At 40.3% G+C, this 16,722-nt stretch overlaps 1 protein-coding gene across 1 annotated transcript; it reads left to right on the top strand.

Moving 5' to 3' along the window:
* Window positions 1-1,108: 1,108 nt before the first annotated feature.
* On the top strand, window positions 1,109-15,392 carry sting1 (stimulator of interferon response cGAMP interactor 1; the record flags this gene model as incomplete). The annotated part of the gene is made up of 6 exons (XM_079557100.1): window positions 1,109-1,332; window positions 3,330-3,513; window positions 5,489-5,597; window positions 7,131-7,375; window positions 13,013-13,199; window positions 15,106-15,392. The coding sequence occupies 6 exons, from the start codon at window positions 1,109-1,111 to the stop codon at window positions 15,390-15,392; spliced, it is 1,236 nt and encodes a 411-aa protein (XP_079413226.1).
* Between the last annotated feature and the right edge of the window lie 1,330 nt (window positions 15,393-16,722).

Below are 16,722 nucleotides of genomic sequence, written 5' to 3' on the forward strand. Positions count from 1 at the left end.
TGTGGCTACAATAGTAGCTTACCACCACCGAGTATGGAATGAATGAATAATGCAATGTTAAGCGTCTTTGAGTGTCCAGAAAAGCGCTATATAAAACCGATGCATTATAAAACTATGACTAAAATGTCGACTAAAATAAGACTAAATAAAAATGAAAAGGAGAGACTAAAATCATCCAAACTTCTATTGAGCGTCTGAAAGAGCCTCAGATCATGTAAATTCTCTGCCAAAGGATCAGCTCTGAGCTTTGTTCATGAGGAGCAGCTCCATGAGGCAGAGGAACAAGATTAAATATGATTATAATGAATATTATCAAAGCAAAGTCGACTAAATTAGTCTTAAATTTAGTCGACTCAAACTAGACTAAAATTGAAAAGATTTTTTCGAGTAAATCTCGACTAAAATTAAATTACATTTTAGTCGAAAGACTAAGACTAAAACTAAAGTAAAATAAAATATGTTGTCAAAATTAACACTGGTGTACAAGCGCCTTGCTTCTGCCTACTCCTTTTGGGCATCTTACCTGTTAGCTGTTTGTTTGTTTGTTTGTTTGTTTGTTTGTTTGTTTGTTTGTTTTGTCATGTCATCTGCTGAATACTCGGCTGCTCAAATAAAAAAGAAAGAAAGAAAGAAAGAAGATTTGATAACATCAGGCTTTTTGTGAGAAATCCATGTGAGATGACATCACTGTGGACCAATCACAGCGCTGAGATGCTGCAGTTCTTCTAATCATAATAATATATTTTGTTTATAATGCAGTTTACATTTGCCAAACAATCTCAAAGTGCTTCTTCTGAGGTCGAGGTCAGTGTGTAAAAACCCTGTGGTGTTTATTGTTTAGTGCAGAAGTTTGACTGTGTCTGTATGTGTCCCTCTGATCAGAGTTTATCACTAAATTACCCAAAAGCGAGATCGTCTCTTTGTCATATGTTAGATTTGACCTGTGTGTTCAAATTATTATTACACAACAAAAACAAAATGTGAGCTTTGCTGGAGTCTGTTTCCCCGGCTCACTGCAGCATCAGTCCAGTCATGGCGCTGTCATCTTCATAAGCCGCGCCTGAAACCCATGAATAGTCCTTCATGTCTCCGTCTCTGCTGCCCTCAGATGGACTCCCTCAGAGCCCAGTCCGCGCTGGTCCCGGCTCCCCGGACCGCTCTGCCCAGGCTGCTGGCGGTGGGCGTGGCTGTCGTCTCCATGGCAGCGGGGCTCATCTTGTTTCAGGAGAGGTTCCTGGGCTGGGTCTCCATGGCGACGCTGTTGTTGACGTCGGGCCCGGCGCTACGCGGGTTGTTCCTGCTGCTGGAGGAGGCGCTCAACCACAGGAACAGGTCTGTAAACATCTGCACCAGGTTCTTCTTCTTTAAGACGGAAAGGTGAGAATGGAAGAGTGCCACGTGGAGATGTCCATTTGAAACTTTTGGAAGGGCTTTTGGCTCTTTAAACCACCATTTCAAATGAAACACCAAAGATGTACTTAAACTGCAGAGCTGACAGTATTTACATCCAATTTGCATGAATGGTGCAGGAATTACAAGCGTTACAAGAGCCTCACACTTTTAAAGGACCATAAGTAATGGCAGTCCTGGCGCCAGCTCAGTAAAGAAGGGGGGGCAGCTGAAAACCGAGGGGGGCGATGACGTGTGCATAGTATGAGAAAACGTATGCAGCCCAAGTGTTTAATATAAGCCACATAGAAACGTGATAACAAGCTACAATAACACACTGCCACAAGTAAAGATGCCTGCTTTAACACAACGCTCATTCTAGCCCGACCATTGAGAAACAGACGAAAACTTGATTAATCGCATTAGCCAATCAGAAGCAACACACAAGCCAGGTAACCCAGAGCAACACAAAAACAGACTCCGCAGATCAAACACGTGATGTCCAACAGCGTATGATAAATATCCACATTGGCAACACAAACAGTAGCATCAACAGTACAGATGATCAGATAACCAGCTCTTGCCTTCAGTAGAGTTGTAGTCCCCTCTTTCCTGATGAGTGGAACCTCCTTAACAGCATCTCCTTGCATTCATGTTGAATTTCCGACTGGTCAATCTCAAAGGCCAGCTGGATGAGATGAGCTTTCCGTCACGCAACATGCTGCGTCTGTGCTCAGTAATAGTAATACTTGAGCACTGAATTGTGTCTAGGTTGCAATTATTTGGTGTTTTTAAATGTGTTTTATCTTTCTGTGAAGCACTTTGGTCCTCCTGGTGTTGCTGTAAAGTGCTATATAAATAAACTTTGATTGATTGATTGATAGTAATAGTAGTCCTCCATGTGCGGTTGAATGCACTGCTCCTTCTCCCAGTTTGGCCTCGGCAGGTGCTCCTCGGCTTCTCCGGTTCTCCTGTTGCTGCTGCCAGGCTGCAAGGACGCCGACGCCGTTTCAGCCATTTGCGAATGTCCATTTTGAACGCAAAAATAGATAGCTACAGGCTACTCCTTATGGCGGGATGATGCACTGATGACCTTGTAAGCAGTTGCGCGATGGGTTCAAGGACCACTAGAGAGTTTGAATTTCCAAAACAGTTCATTAGTCAGTGGAGTTTCCCCTGAGTTTTAGGTTGTTTTGAACACATCATAGACTGAAAACAATATATACAAAAATGAAAACACTACATTTTGACTGAGGGGGCGGGAATGTACGCGTGAGGGGGCGTAGCCTCACGCCCCCTCTTGACGCCGGGACTGAGTAATGGGACGAGTGGCTGCTCAGCTGTTCCATGGCCAGAGGCTTTTCCCTCATTATCCCATTCATGAGGAACAGGTGAGACGTCCAGAGTTCATTCCAAGTGTGATATTCTCATATTCAGCCGAATGCTTGGACGCTGCTTCACAGTGCAGATGGACAATGACCCGGAGCTACTGCAAAAGCCTCCAAAGAGCTTTTTAGGACAAAACTGAAGGGAAAATGTCCCTAACAAGCAGGAACTGAAGACATTTGCAGTAGAGGCCTGGCAGGACATCACCAGGGATGAAACCCAGCGTCTCGTCTAAGCCTTCTAGACTTCAGGATGGATTTGAAACAAAATAGTAAAGTAGTAAAATAGTAAAACTTTGATGTATAATTGTTACTCTGTCCCAGTACTTTTGGGCCCTCGAAAAGTGTGAGGCTCACATACAAACGGCTGTACTTCCTACACCATTCATCTGATTTTGATGTAAAAAGCCTCAAATTAAAGCTGAAAGTCTGCAGTTTATAGGGCCAAAACATAAGAAACGAGTCGATGTCCTAATATTTGTGGACCTGAATATATATTTTCTCTTTTCTTGTACTTACTGTAAACCTCTCCTAACGTGCTGTGTGTGTTTGCAGGTACAGGGGGCGCTCTTCTCTGGCCCCGCTCTCAGCCTGTGGTTTGGGGAAGTCCGTCCTCCCTGCGTTACTGTCCGGTCTCCTGCTGTACCTCTCGGGGAGTCCACTGCCCCTGCCCCTCCTGGGGACCCTGGTCTGGGTCTGCCCGGTCCTGTACGCGCTCTACAGGAGCCTGGGAGTGTTGGTAAATGATAATTATATCTAACAGATAACAGGCAGCTGAAGATAAACTGATCAGTATCAAACTCAACGCTGCAAGTGTGGAGAACGGAGGCCATTTTTCCAAAAGCTGCGAACAACAGCTTAAAACAATGTATTATTACATCAAAATTAGACTTTTCTCAGCATTTTACATCGACCAAGGAGACTCTGGGGAAGAAAAGACTTAAAATAGGCGCTATTTGAAATAGTTGTATCATCCAAAAAGCAGCATCATGTGGCGCCCCCTCCCCTCTCGCCCCCTCTGCACCGCTGTGGACAGTGGGTGGAGCAAACAGGCACCTGATTCCAGACAAATCTGAGATAATAGAGCCATGAATGAGAAGCAAAGGAGACCTCACGAAAGGACAAATATCTGTTTATTTTGTGCATCGACATCGAGCTTCGCAGTGCTTCCTTTGTAAATTTGTATTTTCAGGAAGTTTTGGTCTGATGTGTTGGATTCAGGGAACAGGTCAAAACATTTTCCGGATCCTTTACCCTGAAAACTGAAAAACGGGGGGTCAAATTAAGCACTGGAGCTTAATTAAAGCTCACACAGCAAAGAAAGCACCAGCCCCTCAAACAGACACCTTCGCATCATGGAGGAAAGAAGCGATCTGAATGCAAACGCAGCTTTTATCTGTCACATAAAGCCTTCATCGGCAGATCCAGTAGCAGAGAAAAGCATCTTGGACAGAGCACTCAGCGGATCCAGGCGAGTGAGAGGACACGAAAATATAACAAGTCAAATGGATTTAAAGGAATAGGCCACCGTTTTTACATACTAAGATATGTTCTTAGCTCACTTTAGACGTGTTAATATATCCCCGTCTGGTCTTTGTCCGTGCGCTCTGTCAGGCAAACGGAGCACATACGCAGCCTCTCCCACATGTCACATAGCTCCGAAAAAGCTCACGATAGAAGCTACCAAGCTCTTCCACGTGTTCCCTATTTAAATAAAGTTACGTGAAGTGTTTTCATGCGAAGTATATTTACACAGAAATGTAACGTGTCGATGTTATAAGCAAATAAAGAGGGGGACTATATTGTGAGGCGTAATGATACGAGGAGTAAAACGTCCGCGCAGTAACTCCTAAAGACTTCCCCCGCTCACTTCCGTCAATAACCTTTAGGAGTTACTGCGCGGACGTTTTACTCCTCGTATCATTACGCCTCACAATATAGTCCCCCTCTTTATTTGCTTATAACATCGACACGTTACATTTCTGTGTAAATATACTTCGCATGAAAACACTTCACGTAACTTTATTTAAATAGGGAACACGTGGAAGAGCTTGGTAGCTTCTATCGTGAGCTTTTTCGGAGCTATGTGACATGTGGGAGAGGCTGCGTATGTGCTCCGTTTGCCTGACAGAGCGCACGGACAAAGACCAGACGGGGATATATTAACTCGACTAAAGTGAGGTAAGAACATATTTTAGTATGTAAAAACGGTGGCCTATTCCTTTAACTGATCAGAAACTAACTGAAGTTGCGCATAAGCTGCAGAGATATGGAAACGTTCGCAGATTATTGGAACAGTTGCGGGAAAGTTGCAACATCGCACATTACCCCGTAGTTGTAGGGATTCCTGTTGGCTTTCTGCTGTGACGACAAAAAAAAAGTGTTGTGATTTAAGGGTTCAGTTTGACATTATGTGCGTTTTATCTAATAGCCAAGTTATCCAAGTGTTTGTCACATGACTCACCAAAACAATTACGAATCGCTTTTGTCACATGTGAAATAGCTATAGTTTTGTGAAGCCCCAGATTATTTACTCAACCAATCTCCAAATATCCATCAATAAAGGACTCGGAATCACAAAACTACAATTGGTACGTTGAGAAAAGCGTTACTCAAACATTGTCAGCCTCTAGTATGAAACTGCATCCTTATTCTTTACTTTGCATGTGAACAGAAATAGACACTAAGATGTAGCGTTTGTGGTGTGTGTGCAGGGTCCCTCAGAGGTGGAGCTGTCGGACATCTGCGAGAGCCGGAAGATGAACGTGGCTCACGGTCTGGCCTGGTCCTTCTACCTGGGATACCTCAAACTGGTGCTGCCAAGTCAGTAACTCCGCACTCCGCCCTTCTGGCAACTCACATGTGCAAATCCTCTATGCAAATGATTCAGGCGGAGTCAAATGAGCTCCTGTCGGTTCAAAGACAACTATTGTTAGAGTTTTCTCCACTGACGGACCCTCAAGCTGTTTTTTCTCGCATAAAAAGGTTCATAATGCAGCAGACATTTATATGGTTAGTCTGGTGTTATAAGTGATTTGCCTCAGGTGCTCTGTGGAGCGGGTCAGACTGTTTTTAATGCAGGCTAGCTGATACCATAGAAATGCACTAGCCTTGCATTAGCCTAGCACCACGTAACTCTCCAAACAAGAACTGCATGAATTACAAAAAAATATCTCCAGAAATCAGCAACACTCTGGATAACTAGGAAATGAGCCCTATGTCAAAAATCCTGAAATATCCCTTTAACCTCTTAACTCCCACCTGAACCGAGCACATTTTCTACAGTTTGGCTTCACCCCAATCCAAAAGCTTCTGGAAAAAAGGTGTGAAAATAGCAACAGAACTGAGAGGAAAACAATGATGAAGATGTGACAAAAAAGTGAGAAAACTGTGACAAAAATGTGACAAAAAATGATTTAAAAAAAGCCAAAAAAATGACAAAAAATTTACAAAAAAATGACAAAAAATGTGACAAAAAAATGACAAAAATGTGACAAAAAATAACAAAAAATGACCAAAAAAATGTGTGACAAAAAAGCCAAAAAAATGACAAAAAATGTGACAAAAAAAAGACAAATAAAGACAAAAAAAGACAAAAAAAGACAAAACATTTACAAAAAATGTGACAAAAAAGACAAAAAATGTGACAAAAAATGTGACAAAAATGTGACAAAAAAAGACAAAAAAAGACAAAAAAAATGACAAAAAATGTGACAAAAATGTGACAAAAATGTGACAAAAATGTGACAAAAAAATAAGAAAAAATGACCAAAAAAATGTGACAAAAAAGCGAAAAACAAATGACAAAAAAGACAAAAAATTGACAAAAAGACTAAAAAAATGACCCAAAAAATGTGACAAAAAAGCCAAAGAAAGGACAAACAATTGACAAGAAAAGACAAAAAAAAGACAAAAAAATGTGACAAAAATGTGACAAAAAATTGACAAAAAAAGTGACAAAAAGTGACAAAAAATGGACAAAAATGACCAAAAAAATGACAAAAAAATGACAAAAAAGTTACAAAAATGAGTTGAATATCCCCCCACCAAAAAAAGAAGAAATCTGATGACGTGAGGAAAAAGATCCATTTAGAGTTTTGAAGATCTTAGCTTTCAAATGAGGTGTTACACTGGCCTACAGGATTTGGGTAAAGCTGAACTGGAGAAAATGCTCTCGGTTCAGACGGGAGTTAAGAGGTTCAGTATTCAAAGTAGAAAGTACAAGTCTGTTCAAAGGAAAAACAACTTTGCAGCTTCTGAAACAAAAAAATTGTGCCTGAATTCCCCCCTTTTCTACGTCACTTCCTGTCATATTGGACTCTAAACTGAACTCATTCGCTGCCTGTGTTTGCTCAGATCTGGAAAGCTCCATCTCCATCTTCTGCAAGTCCCACCACAGCAGCGCCCCCATGTGGAGCCGGGGGTCAAAGCGGCTGCTCATCCTGGTCCCGGTCAACGCCATCGTCAGCCACAAACTGGAGGACGAGGACGAGCGGGTCCAGTTCTACGACAGCCTCCACAACAGTCAGCTGGACCGCGGGGGGGTCCGGGGCCGGGTCTACAAACACAGCGTCTACAGGGTCCTGGACCACAAGGGGATGGTGAGGACTGAGGACTCTTTTTAACCTCTTAATATTTCAAATTTCAAATTTATTCATTTGAGAGGATAACCTCTTGAGATGCATCATCTCGTTTTCGAGAGGGTCCTCAAAAATCACCAAAGAAAGCAAAGCACAGAGACAGATACAGCAGTACAGGCATAAAAGCAAAACATACAAAACAAAACAAACATACAAATAAATCTCAACACACACAAACACACACACACACACACACACACACACACACACACACACACATAGAGCTCTCTACAGTAAACAATCAGTTACAACAGGATACTGTAAACTATAAATTTCAAAAGCAATTACAGGTTATTTGTAAATATTGCAAAAGTGCATTTTTATACATTTGAAAGCAAGTTAATGAGCGGATAGAGGCAGGTAGATTATTCCAGTCGAAAGGTGCTTTGTAATTAAATGAACATTTTCCTATTTCTTTATGAATACGAGGAACAACAAAAAAGATTTGAATTGAGTGCCTTAAATTATAAGAAGTACCAAATGGTATTAAATATTGCCTTAAATAATCAGGATAACTCAGATTAATGCATTTGAATATAAATAATAACCAATGAAACTGGCGTCTGGAAGATGGAGTGAGCCAAGAGAGTTGCTCATACAACAAGCAATGATGAGTTCTGAAGGGACAACGGAGAATGAACCTACACAGACTATTATAGATTATATTAAGTGGTTGAAGATTATTGCCAGTGGTATTTTGATAGACTACATCGCAGTAATCGAGAATAGGGAGCAACAATTGAGTGACTATCCTTTTTCTCACTGAGAAACTAAAGCAATTAATTGACTGGTAAAGGACTTTCAAACGATATGCAATTTTATTAACAACAGAATGTATGTGAGAGTTAAAAGAAAGGTTTGAGTCAAGCCATAAACCCAAATATTTATACTTCTCAACTGGTGTGATTGGCGCTGCATCCAGAAAAACAAGATCAAGTGCACCAGCTTTTATACGTTTAGTTTTGTCCTGGAATACCATTGAGTGTGATTTGGATTTATTAAGAAGTAACTTGTTAGCTTGAAACCAAAGTTGTACTGTATCAAAGTCATGTTGAAGAGAGTGCTGAATATCAATAATATTGGGTTTCGAGCAATAAATAATAGTATCATCGGCATAAAGTTGAATATTGCAGTCTGTGCAGGTGAGGGGGAGATCATTGATGAAAATTGAGAATAATAGAGGACCAAGTGATGAACCCTGAGGCACACCTCGATCTATAATTTGAAAATCAGAATAATTGCCTTTAAAAAAAACACATTGTTGGCGAAAATGAAGATACGAGTTAAACCAGAGAAGAGAGGACCTGTCAAGACCAATGGAATGTAGTTTGTCTAACAAAAGATAGTGATCAACCATATCAAATGCCTTGGAGAGGTCAAGAAATAGTGCACCAGTGAGCAAATTGTTGTCAAAGCCAGTGAAAATATCATTTGTGAACTTAAGTAGAGCCGAGGTTGTTGAAAAAAATGGTCTAAATCCAGATTGAAAACGAGATAAGAGACTGTAGTCAGACAAATAATCAGATAATTGATTAAAAATTAATTTCTCAAAGACTTTGACAATGCAATTAATAATAGATATAGGTCTGTAGTTGTTCATATTGCAGGGGTCGCCCCCTTTGTGAAGGGGAATAACTCTTGCACATTTCCAATCAGAAGGCACTTCACAGGTGGACAAAGATAAGTTAAAAAGATCTGCTAAGGGAAAAGAAAGAACATGACCCCCACATTAACCCCCACTTTAAAGGATCTGTCTCATGCTATTTTAGCCATTCCAAAGTAAAGTACAGGCATTTATATGATATCATTGTACCTCTACCACTATGGAGAACTCATTTTTGTGATAAATATTTTTCTGGAGGTATTTTTCAAACCTGGAAGACAAGACGATTGGATTCAGTTAACTCCGCCCCCTCTCCCTGAGTTGATGCAGCCGATGCAGCTTAAAGGAACAGGCCACCGTTTTTACACGCTGAGATATGTTCTTACCTTAGCTTTGACGAGTTCTTTAGGACCTGTCTGATCTTCACCCGTGCCTTCAGTCACGTAAACACAGCGCAGACGGCGTTAGCATTTAGCCTCTCCCTCTCTCCTCTATTGCTCCAAAACAGGTCAAGATAGAAGTAATACCAGGAGTAGTTTGGCATCCGCGCAGTAAAGTGAAAGTGAAAGTTACTGCGTGGATTTCGAACTACTCCTGGTATTATTACGCCTTACAATATAGTCCCCCCTTTTATCCGCTTAGAAAATCCACATTGTTTAATTTTGTGTAATTATACTTTGTAGTTGAACACTTCACGTAACCATATTTAAATAGGGAAAACATGGAAGAGCTTGGTAGCTTCTATCTTGACCTGTTTTGGAGCTATAGTGGAGGGACGATAGAGCAGAGTCTGAGGCGACAGCGCTGTGAGGAGGGGGTGGAGCCATCACAACACATCTTAGTGTGGATTTAATTTTTCTTTTTCTTTTTTTTTGGCCTGACATTTTTAGGGGTGCGTGAATCATTTTTATTCAATAGGCCTGGCCTCGCCCCTGGAAAAAACAAGTTTGTGGACAAGTTACTCTTTATTTGAAAGAGTTTTAACTCATGGAGGCCTGCACTAGCACTAGTCAGGACTGGATCAGGTTAGGTAAGGATTAAACAACTCGGAGCCGCATTAGACGGTTTTAATGCACGACGCGGAGTCAAGAACACAACGACGTGCAGTGTTGTTCCTCCACGTCTAATGCGGCTCCGAGTTGTTTAATCCGCTTATACCAGGGTCCCACAAACGGAACATTTATAATAAATGTTTTTTTCATTGACTAAAGTCACTAAATCTGCCAGACTACGGGACTATTTTGTGTGGGTTATTAGCCGGTCACTGAAGGCTGGTCTCAGAGCGAGTCATTCTCCGCAGCTATTACGAGGATCTCAGTCAGGCTCAACGACACAACATCAGCACAGAATCACAACACAACAGGACTAACCCGGAAACACTTTTCCCTGGAAGTAAACACCGATATGCGGCACTCGTGGGCAGGAGTTATTTCACTTTTACGCTGTTTAACCTGAAGCTAAAGCTAGCTAGCTCAACCAGCTCAACTGTTTATGGAAACAGCTGCGGTGGAGTCGCTCACACCTGGGCCCCCCCAACTGAAACTTTTATGTTTGACTTTACTAATCCAGACAAATATGCTTCAATGCAGGATCATTTTATGTACGCCTGAAAATGATGAATAGCCTTAACCGTTTCCAATAGAAATGTAAAGCTCATATGTTATTAACAGTAGCTAACCTAGCTGCTCACTCTCCTCTACAAACATTTAGCAAACACAAAATCCATCTCATACATTCCTGTCAGTCACTAATTACGCCTTTATCTGATTCAGCTGTGTCATGCGTTGCTATGGCGACGCCACAGCGGAGTGATATCCCAGTGATTTAACTACCGGACTATGTGTGCGGTTACACCAAAATAATGCACCAGCCAATCAGAATCGAGTATTCACCCAGACCATGGTATAAAACAACATTACCTCTCATAGTACGTACATGACTTGTCTTAACCTCTGTATAAAGTTATCCAATACTTTATGAGAAAAACCCTTTGATGTCGTTAGGGGAAATCCAATATGTTTTTATGACGTTTCCCCTTGAGCAAAAACACTGATTTGGCAAAGCATAGAGGAAGTGCCGCCACCAAACTTCAGCCAGAAAAAGCAGAGTCACCAACTTTCATTATAATTTCAACTTTCATAACTCTGTGGATCTATATTTGATTTCGCCGCAGCCCCCGGTGGTTTGGTCCTTATTGAAGCCGCTCCGAATGATGCGATTATCATTGAAAACTCTGCAGACGCTTTTGATGACATTAGAGAAGGGACAAAATGTACCCCCAAAATACTTTTTCTGTGCATAAATCCTATTTATTAAACTCCCGCCTGAACCGAGAGCATTTTCTCCAGTTCAGCTTTACCCAAATCCTGTAGGCCAGTGTCACGCCTCATTGGAAAGACCTACAAGACCTACAAGACCTTTTTCCTCACATCAGATTTTTTTTCATCACTTTTTTTGTTGGTCTCATTTTTGTCAAATTTTCGTGACTTTTTTTGTCACTTTTTCGTCCATTTTTTCTCAATTTTTCGTCAAATTTTTTCGCAATTTTTCGGCAAATTTATCTCACTTTTTTGTCAATTTTTTGTCATTTTTTTGTCACTTTTTCGTCCAATTTTTCTCACTTTTTTGTCATTTTTTGTCAATTTTTTCACACTTTTTTGTCAATTTTTTGTCATTTTTTGTCACTTTTTCGTCAAATTTTTCGCATTTTTTTGGTCAAATTCCTATCACTTTTTTTGCCATTTTTTCTCAATTTTTCGTCAAATTTTTCTCACTTTTTTGTCAATTTTTTTTTTATTTTTTGTCAATTTTTTCTCACTTTTTCGTCAATTTTTTGTCATTTTTTGTAAATTTGTTCTCACTTTTTTGTCAAATTTTTGTCATTTTTTGTAATTTTTTTGTCACTTTTTCGTCAAATTTTTCGCATTTTTTTTGTCAAATTGCTATCACTTTTTCAGCCATTTTTTGTCAATTTTTCGTCATTGTTCTCACTTTTTTGTCAAACTTTTGTCCATTTTTGTCATTTTTTTCTACATTTTTTGTCAATTTTTGTCAATGTTTTCTCACTTTTTTCACATTTCCATCCTTGTTTTCGTCTCAGTTCTGTTGCGATTTTTCCAGCTTTTTTTTTTTCCAGAAGCTTTTGGAAAATGTGCTCGGTTCAGGTGGGAATTAAGGGGTCAATATTGCCTGCAGTTCACAAACTATCCACCAGGGGGTGCTGCAGCGCCCTCAGCACCCTGGGTTCCCACGGCCTTGAGCGGAAGTAAACGACAAACAAAAGCAATTTATACAGAAATGACAGATATTTGTTTTGTGTAGGACTCGCCATATGTCCGTTCTCGATTCTCTCCTTCACCGGGCTTTACCCAAATCGAAACGCTTGGAAGAAAGGCGTCAAAAATGTGCAAAACCGAGGATGAAAACGGAACTGAATCACAGACCGTCCAGTCCTCAGATTCCAGAATGCAGGGTGACAAATTATTGTAAAAAATCAACAAAAAGTGACAAAAATTAAACAACTCAACAAAAAAGTGGGAAAAACTCAACAAAAAAGTGACAAAAAAGTGACAAGAAAAGTCAATGAAACAGTGACAAAAACTTTTTAAAAAATTCTACAAAAAAGTGAAAAAATAAAAAATAAATAAAAAAAAGTTCAACAAAAGAAGAAGAAGATGCTTTTTTTTTCAAGAAGCTTTTCGATTTGGGTAAAGCCAAACTGGAGGAAATGTGCTCGGTTCAGGCAGGGGTTAAGAGGTTAAAACAGTGACAAAACGATGTCCTTTAGGATAAATTGAGCACCTCTTCTTTGTGCATGATCCTTCTAATGCCTTCGTCATTCAGTTGAAAGTATGTTGACTTTACACATGTGGAAATGTACTGTGTTTATGTGCGACGTGAGCGCCATCTGCTGGTAAAAGACGATGTTTCACTTGAGCACCTTGTTGTGTCCAGATTGAAGATAACGTTTTCCCCTGTGGCCGTGTTTCCCTCAGGCCCATGACTGCGTGGTGGAATATGCCACGCCCCTCCTGACCCTCTACAACATGTCCCAGGACTGCAGCGCGGGGTTCAGCGAGCCCCAGAGGAGGCAGCAGGTCCTGCTCTTCTACAGGACGCTGCGGGACGTCCTGGACCGCTCTCTGGAGTGCAGGAACAGATACACCCTCATCCTGCTCGACAGTGAGGACTTTATGCTTCACTTCCTCTCAACATCTCATTTATGGATCTTTAATGCGAGCAGAAACTTTGCCGTTCATGTCAAAAGACTCATTTTTATATCGTGTTTTTATGACCTCAGATAAGCTCATTTGATCCAAGACGTGATCGTTAAAGGCACAACTTTGTACAATTCAAATGATCCAAAACGACCAAAGAACTGATTTTTACCCTTTGAAAAATGAGTGAGTGAAGAACATTTTGTGCCACAATTAACCTCCAAATCTAAAGCCTTCTTGTTGAAAAAGCGACAAAAAATAAGAAGAAAACGCAACAACCAAAAGCAAAAAAACATTTTAAAACTCAACAAAAAAGTGACAAAAACTAAAAAACAAAAAATAATAAAACAAAAAGTGACAAAAATTAAACAACTCTACCTATTTGTTTAATAAGATCTTGCCTGTCAATAAGTGCAGCCAAGTTGTACTTTCACGCAATGATCCTGTCTCATTTTTCATACTGCATCACTGTGTGGGGCCGAGCTAACCAGTCCACTATGAAAGGTGTGATCTCTCTGTACAAACAAGCTTTAAAAGTGCTTGACAAAAAGCCCATGATGTGGCACTATTGCAGAATTCAAGAGAAGCATAATCTTTTAAGTTTTCTTTAAGTACTCTTTTGTTAAATTTGTTTTTAAATGTGTCAAAAACCTCGCTCCCGATATCGCTGCCGGAATGATTGAAACGTGCAGCTCACGGGATCACCACTAGGGGCGCTGTCAGTGGAGACTGCAGACCGGCTCTTGGACAGGCAGTGTTTGCGGTACAAGGGCCACAGATCTGGAACACTTTACCTGCTGATCTGAAAACTTTAACAGACCTGAGCCAGTTTAAAAGTAAAGTTAAACAGTGGCTCAAACTGAATCAAACTTGTGGACACAACAGAAGTTTATAATATTTTATTGCAAACCTTTTCTAAATTGTATTATTTGTAATGTAATTTTGTACTGTATTATTTGTAATGATTTATGTAAATGTTAATATTTTATGTCTTAGGGACCAGGTCTGCGAATTAGCTTTTAGCTATATGGCCTATGAACATGGCATCGGTTATTGTAACAATGCTTCTTGTTCTGTCCCTATCAAATAAACATATACATAAAAATTGGAAAAAACTCAACAAAAAAGTTACAATAAAGTGACAAGAAAAGTCAACGAAAAAAAAATGTGAGAAAAACTAAAAAAAAAAAAAGCTACAAAAATAATCTTTAAAAAATCAACAAAAAGTGACACAAATTAAACAGCTCAACAAAAAAGTGACAAGAAAAGTCAACGAAACAGTGACAAAAACAAAACAAAAATTCTCCATAAAAGTGACAAAATAAAAAAAAACTCAACAAAAAAGTGAGAAAAACAAAAAAAAAATCAACAAAACGTGACAAACATGAAAAAACTCAACAAAAAAGTGACAAAAGAGTGACAAAACTAAAAAAAATAATAATTCAACTAGAAGGTGACAAAAATAATTTTAAAAAATCAACAAAAAGTGACAAAAATTAAACAACTCAACAAAAAAAGTGAAAAAAAAAAAAAAAAAAAAAAGCTCAACAAAAAAGTTACAAAAAAGTGACAAGAAAAGTAAACGAAACAGTGACAAAATAAAGCAACTCAACAAAAAAGTGAGAAAAACTAAAAAACCTAAAAAAAAAAGTGACAAAAACAGTGACTAAAATGAAAAAAATCTGAACAAAAAAAGTAGCACAAAAAAAAAAATCAACATTAATATTTTTGAAAGTGTGCAGCAATAACACTAAGTTCTCTTTGACTTTGCCTCTTCACACACACTATCACACACACATTCCCACATTCTAACAGAAAGTGGACTCGCTGACAAAGCCCCGCTCACTCACTTCCTCCTCTCTGCTCCTCAGACGAACATGAAGACGACCCTCACTACCTGTCCAAGTCCATCCTGAGGCACCTCCAGCAGCAGGCCAGCGAGGAGTACCCCATGGTCCTAACTCCCACGACGCCCCCGCCACAGCTGGAGCAGACCCCGATGCGGTGGGGGGGCGTGGGGGACACTCTGAGCCGGGACCCCACCCTCATGTTCAGTCTGGACAAACCCAGGTCTCTGAAGGGGCCAGTGGAGGTGTCCGACCCCTGCAGGACGGGGCCTATGATGTACAATGGAGAGGCAAAGATTCAATTAAACTAATCAGTTAAGATGTTAATAATCAGCCTCTTTTTAGTCTTTGTAAACCGGGACTCCTGACGCCATGTTTTTTTTAGCTTGTGTTTAGTTGTGTTCATTGTTCTTCCTTTTATTTCTCTCTGTGCAATGTTCAAAGTGAAGCTGCTCTTTAAGTTCAGGAAGTAATAATTTGGTCAGCCTGTTTCTATTCCGTATCAAATCGACTATTTAAATTAAATTATGTCATAGATTTCAGCTCATTATTAAAGTCTCTCTCTGTTCATTTTTTTTTTTTTACTTTTTTTACCTGCAATACCTCACCTCATGTCCTTTTTGTGACGCTTTGTGATACCCACTGCAGCCACAAGAGGTCAGTGATTATTTGTTTTATGTGTTGGTGCCAACTCACAGCAGAGACATACTGTATGTTATTCACCTCTTAACCCCCACCCGAACTGAGGACATTTTCTCTAAAAGCTTCTTGAAAAAAAAGCGTCAAAATAGCGTTGAAAACAAAGCGCAACAAAAAGCAGAAAAAAGCACAGGGAAAGCTACAAAAATACAATCAATCAATCAATCAATCAATCAAATTGTATTTGTATAGCGCCCAACAACAACCAGAAGGTGCCCAGAGCGCTTTCCAGGATAAAAACAAGAATCACAGTAGACAACAATAAATACAAAAACACATAAAAACAGCAGTCGAGTCAGTGGCTTTGTATCGAAAGCTTTTCTGAAAAGATGTGTCTTCAACTGTGATTTAAAAACAGTCAACTCTGTGATGTTTGGAAGCTGTAGCGGAAGTGCGTTCCACAGCAAATGTCCAGCCTCCAAACCTTTTGTATTTGAACTTGGGAGTGACGAGGGAGGTGTGATCAGAAGAGCGCAGAGTTCTGGCTGGTTCGTAGACCGTTACTAATTCGGCGAGGTCGGCCGGGGCCAGACCATTGATGGCCTTGAACACAAACATCAGGACCTTAAAGTCCACCCTAAACGCCACCGGGAGCCAATGGAGAGAGCGGAGGACTGGGGTGATGTTGGAGAGGAGACGAGCTGCTGCGTTTTGCACCAGTTGAAGTCGATTGAGGAGTGATTGGTTCCGTCCAGTGTAGAGGGCGTTACAGTAGTCTATCCTCGAGCTGATGAAGGCATGGACGGCCTTTTCAAGGTCAGCTCGGGACAAGAAGGACTTGATCTTACTGAGGAGCCTTAGCTGGTAAAAGCTCGCTTTCACAACTGCACCTATCTGCTTGTCAAAGGTCATACCGCTGTCAGAAATAACACCCAGGTTACGGATGGTGGGGGCAAACTGAGGTGTAGGAGGACCAAAACTGGGGGAACTGTGAGTTGAGTC

Source organism: Gobius niger (genome assembly GCF_951799975.1).
Source record: "Gobius niger genome assembly, chromosome: 5".
NCBI lineage: Eukaryota > Metazoa > Chordata > Actinopteri > Gobiiformes > Gobiidae > Gobius > Gobius niger.